This window comes from Octopus sinensis, linkage group LG20 (assembly GCF_006345805.1).
Source record: "Octopus sinensis linkage group LG20, ASM634580v1, whole genome shotgun sequence".
In the NCBI taxonomy this organism is placed as follows: Eukaryota; Metazoa; Mollusca; class Cephalopoda; order Octopoda; family Octopodidae; genus Octopus; species Octopus sinensis.
Genome location: NC_043016.1, coordinates 30,533,027 through 30,538,440, shown reverse-complemented (window position 1 = coordinate 30,538,440; position 5,414 = coordinate 30,533,027). Strand labels below are relative to the sequence as shown.

The 5,414-nt window shown below is 31.7% G+C and overlaps 1 protein-coding gene across 1 annotated transcript in view; it reads right to left on the bottom strand.

Moving 5' to 3' along the window:
• Positions 1–250: 250 nt before the first annotated feature.
• The window catches only part of LOC115222479 (gamma-aminobutyric acid receptor-associated protein), a 6,296-nt gene continuing 1,132 nt past the window's right edge, over positions 251–5,414 (bottom strand). Inside the window, exons 2-3 of the mRNA XM_029792704.2 lie at positions 1,027–1,224; positions 251–697 (exon numbers count right to left, since the gene is read on the bottom strand). Of these exons, the coding sequence (XP_029648564.1) occupies positions 632–697; positions 1,027–1,224 (264 nt within the window). The 3' untranslated portion in view covers positions 251–631. The remainder of the gene's footprint in view (positions 698–1,026; positions 1,225–5,414) is intronic.

Below are 5,414 nucleotides of genomic sequence, written 5' to 3'. Positions count from 1 at the left end.
GCCCTATCATAAGAAAAAAAATAAATAAAAACCTCTTCAGTGGTTCCAAATATCTCATTTGAACAGTTCTAATACAGAACCCCTTTTTTTTTTGAAGATGACAATAATGAAGTAGAAATCTAGATATTTATAAAATATAAACAAATACAGTGCTAAAAACAATTTGTCTTTGCTCAAACTGCATTCCGTTTTTTTTTTTTTTTTAATAGTATGATAAGAGAAACGGTGAAAAGAAACTCAGCACATGACAAAACCATCTTAATATCCATTTATTGCAATGTAGTAACAAGCTAACATTCAGTGGGTGTTTGTTTCCGTTTTAAAGTAGATAAAAACTTATAACTATTTCTTGCAAGAAGAATTCCTTAACGATAAAGCAAAAAGCAAGCATTATTTCATAGAACTGCAATGTTAGTGATAAAAGGAGCAACCAATGATGGAGTTGTCAGTTGTAGTTTATTCATAACAGATTCCACTTACACTGATAATGATTGAGTGTGATAGTTGAGTTACTATCACATGTAGCTTTATATTTACATATCAGCTGCGATTCAAGCAACCAACAACTCACAAAATGATAATATAATATAAATAAGAAACAACATTGAATATTAAAAAAAAAGTTTTCAAATTACTGTCCATAGACACTCTCATCGCTATAGGCAATATATAGGAAAAAATCTTCTTCATGGTGTTCCTGTGAAAATTAAAACAAAAGCAAATGTTAAAAAGAAAAGGGGAAAAAAACATTAATAGTCTTAAACCTTAAATTAAATCGCAGAATCTATAATACATTCATAACGCAATGTCTTTTATTTCAAGAAATATTCCAAATTGGCTTAAAAAGAATTCAAATTTTTCCTTGAAAAATTATAACCATTTAGAAAACATCGAAATATGTTTAACTTATCACTCCCACATTTCAGACACTAAAGCGTTTAAAGATATAATTATAAGAAGAAAATTACTTGAGGAATCTATAAAAAAAAATTTTTTTTTTTTTAAACCCCAGTAAAATCAGCTTACTTGGTACAAAGAACCCATCGTAGCACTGGTTGGAGGAATTACGTTATTGACAAAGAAAAAGAGGGCATCTTCAGGTCGCAAATGGATCCTCTTGCGAATCAAGAAGTAGAACTGGCCAACAGTAAGATCTGTAGGAACCAGATACTTCTTCTTGTCAAGGTCTCCCACTCTGGCCTTCGGTGCTTTTTCAACAATCACCTGAACAATAAATAAATAAATAAATGTTGTAAATATTGGGGATATAGTTTAAATGGATTCCAGTCGACGACTTCAAATATTTCAACGATGTCGGATGAGAGGCAATATCAACTATATCAAGCATAATTTGAACTCGCGACGTAGAAGGATTAAACCAAAAATATGAACATCAAGACTTTTTTCTACCACTCAACTTACCTTCAATGTTTACACTACGAAATTAGATAATTGCTAGAGAAGTCGAAACTATTTACATAAAATTTTTTTATCATTAGCAATATCACTAAGATGTATATTTTGATTAGGTTGTACTAAATTCCTAATTCTTGGATATAATCCGTTAATTCTTCCAGATGAAAAAATGTGTACATTTTCCCTTTCCTTCTGACAAAACCAAAATATGTGCAAGGTTGTCAGTCATCAGTTTTAATTATATGAAAACAAACTTGATAAGAGATTTAACAATCGTTTGCCGAAAATAAATTATCTAGGAAGCAGATATTGTTTGGTATATATGTCAGAGGTTCTTATCATTCATTCACACAGAGAGAGAGGCATGGCTGTGTTGATAAGACACTTGCTTCCCAATCACATGGTTTCAGGTTCAGTCCCACTACATAGCACCTTAGGTAAGCGTCGTCTATAGCCCCAAGTTAAAGCCTAGAGTAGATTTGACAGACGGAACAGAACCAAGCCTGTCGTATATGTATATATATATATATATATATATATATATGCATATACTAGTGGGGGGGGTACTAGTAACCCCCCTCCCCCACTATAACTTGACAAGTGCTGGTTTGTTTACATCCTTGTAATTTAGCAATTCAACAAAAGAGACCGACAGAATAAATGGCAGACTTAATAACAAGTACTGGGGTCGATTTGTTCGACTAAACTCTACGCGACGGTGCCCAAGCATGGCCGCACTCTATACAAATATAATTCAACAATTATTAAATGGAGTAGCAACAGACTGATGCCATGAGATTTTATAGTGAATAAATTAATCTTATAAAAACTGGCAGCAGTAAATGAGCCACGTAAAATCGATGTATAATAATAATAATAATTCTGGTTTTTAATAATAATAAAAATAATAACCTATGAGGTGACACACTTCCAAAAATGCAATCAATAAAATAGCACGGTTTGGTTTCACTGATAGAATACAAACATCTAGAATTATGTATTTTTATAAAACTAGAATGACAGAAGAATTGAGAGAGGAGGAGGAGGAGAGAAGTGTGAGGTAAGAGAGCGTGAGGAGGGAGAGAGAGTGAATGAGAGAGAGAGGGGGAGTATTTCGTCATATCTTAGAATAAACAGATTCATAAATCTTGGCTACTCGGGTCGAATGAACGAAGTAAATAATTCAAATTCGGTCAGAGACTAGAAAATGGATGAGAATAATAATAATAATAATAATAATAAAATAAATAAATCTAAAGACAAGCTTACTGAAGGGAATTATTCAACAAGTAATTTAGAATAACATTGTTATTGTTAGCAACACAAAAGCCACTTCCTTATGTCATAATTCTAGGTTGTGTTTATTATTTAAAAGAATAAACTGGTCGTAAAATAAATATGGCCAGAGACTGAGCTGTACCAAACCCACCTTGGCTAAAATAAAAGAAAAACACTATAGGTTTTTTTTTAAATAGGCAAAGAAGCTATATTAATCATAATTGCGAGGAACAAAGAAGTCCTTCGCTTTTTTTTTCCTTTCTCTAATTCTCTTTCGTGGTTACATATTGAGGTAAAACAATACAGATCAATTATATTTTAAATTAAATTAATTTACACTTGTTCTACAAATAAAAGAAACATTGATGTATATACATTTCCATTTTTAACAAAATGAAAAAAAAGGTGGAAGAGAGAACCTGTCATGTAATTTATTTGCTTAACAAGGAAGACCATTAAAAATAGGGTATGGTTATATAAAATCAATGATAAATAAACATATTTATTAACACTGACGAGTTAAAATGGTGATAGTTATAGAAACCAGAAATTTACTTATGTGTGTGCGTAGTTAAGTACAGTTGCAATAGACAGACTGTCAATGAGAGAAAGAAAGAGACAGGTGGATGAGAGAGAGAGGGTGGGAGAGATTTAAAAGAAAGAAGAAAAAAAACCCACTAGTGCCCTCATATGCAAGAAAACTAGCAATCTAAGTAATATAATGCAGATATTTTAATCTACTTAGAAATCAAATCTGTTACTGGGGAAAATCAAAGCAGGTTCAAATGGATGTTAATTACAATTTCAGACGAAAACACTTTAACCTTGGCCTTATTTATTATTATTATTTTTCTACATTCTGTTTAAAGGACATAAGTGATAGATAATATAATAAACAAGTTTGCCTGCTGATAGAAATTATTACGCAGCATCTCTTCCCCCAAATTAATGCCATTTTTATAATTTTTTTTGTACATAAAATCTCTCTCTCAGTATGAGAGTTTTACAGACACATCATAAAATTTCTAATAGCGCGCGCAATGATAGCGTCTAGTGGCATCCTTTGGGAAAATGAAATCAATTTCACCATTTTAAATAGATACCAACCACTTGAGAGCATCATCTGTATCGAATGAAAGAATATACACACTATGTTAGAAGAAGTAATGCACAAAAGCTAAAAACTCGGAGTAATGACAGAATGAACCAACATATTCACGTATACGTGTGCGTGAACACACACACACATAGATACGTGTGTATACACACAGACTATATATATATATTTCACGCATTAGATTGATGTCTAAACAGTAGTAGGAATTGATTGATAGGCAATTTGAATAATTGGAAAGCAGAAAGCCACTCCAAAATTATTTCATTTGTCAAAAGATTCTTAATCAGGAAAAGTAAAATAAATGAAAGACTATTTAAAACACAACAGATATGTGTGTGTGTGTGTGTGTGTTGTGAGTTTTCACACACACACACACACACAAAGCTGCTGATTCACTCAGAGGTTTTTCAATTCATGCGATCTTCCAGGCAACAATAGAAACTATCCAAAGGATTATCCGATCCCTCTAACACACACAGGTACAGACGACACCTTTTTGGTTTAACTACCTGAACTGAGTCCCCCACATCGGATTTAAAATATATAGCTTATTATGGAAAAAAAAAAAAAAAAAAAAAAAAAGCAATATAATGTTATTTTCCATGACGAGTATCATATCATTTATTCAATGAAATGAATCATCGGCTCATTGTAAACTGAGTATTCCGTACACACCTCGCACCAATCCTGGCTCAACCAATTGACTACCACCAAGTTTTCAGCAACTTAAGTTTCATATACGAGATCTTGGGTCGTCGATCTGAGGGTAAATTTTAAAAAAATGAAATAAAATGACATTTCCCTCAAGATGCTAAAGTGAGACCGAACCAGGAATCCCGTGATAGGAAAAATAAGATCTTAAGCACTCGGCTTGGTCGCATAAGCATAGTGATATAGGTAGATAGGTAGCTGAGTATTCCGGAGACAGAATTCAGAGCTGGACATTTATTTGCATGAAGAGCTTATATATAGGTCTATTCTGACACTCTGCCACCATTTTTACTGTTTTCCTTCTACCCATTTCCTCAATCAGAGCTGGAGTCGACTGAAAGCTTTGGTTAAATAAATTGCTTAACTAAATACGCAGGTGTGTGATTATATACCTATACATATAACTACATGTATAAATATACATACATGCAATTTACACACATACGCATACTTATAATTCAATTATGTCATAGATAAGTGATTTATATATATATATATATATATATATATATATATATACACATACACACACATATATACATACATTACACATACATACATACACATATATATATATATATACACGCACACAAAAAATTGTTATCAATTAACGTTATAGCCAAAGAATACACACACACCACACACATATATATATATATATGTATATATATATATATATGTGTGTGTGTGTGTGTGTGTGTGTATTCTTGGCTATAACGTTTAATTGATAATACATTTTATATTGTGTATATATATATATATATATATATATATATATATATATATATATATATATGCGTGTGTCGATTGAAACTGGACAAACTAACAACCCAAACCTTAGTTTACTGCCGTTGTGTAATTAATTAATAACCTCATTTGGTGGACATTTTAA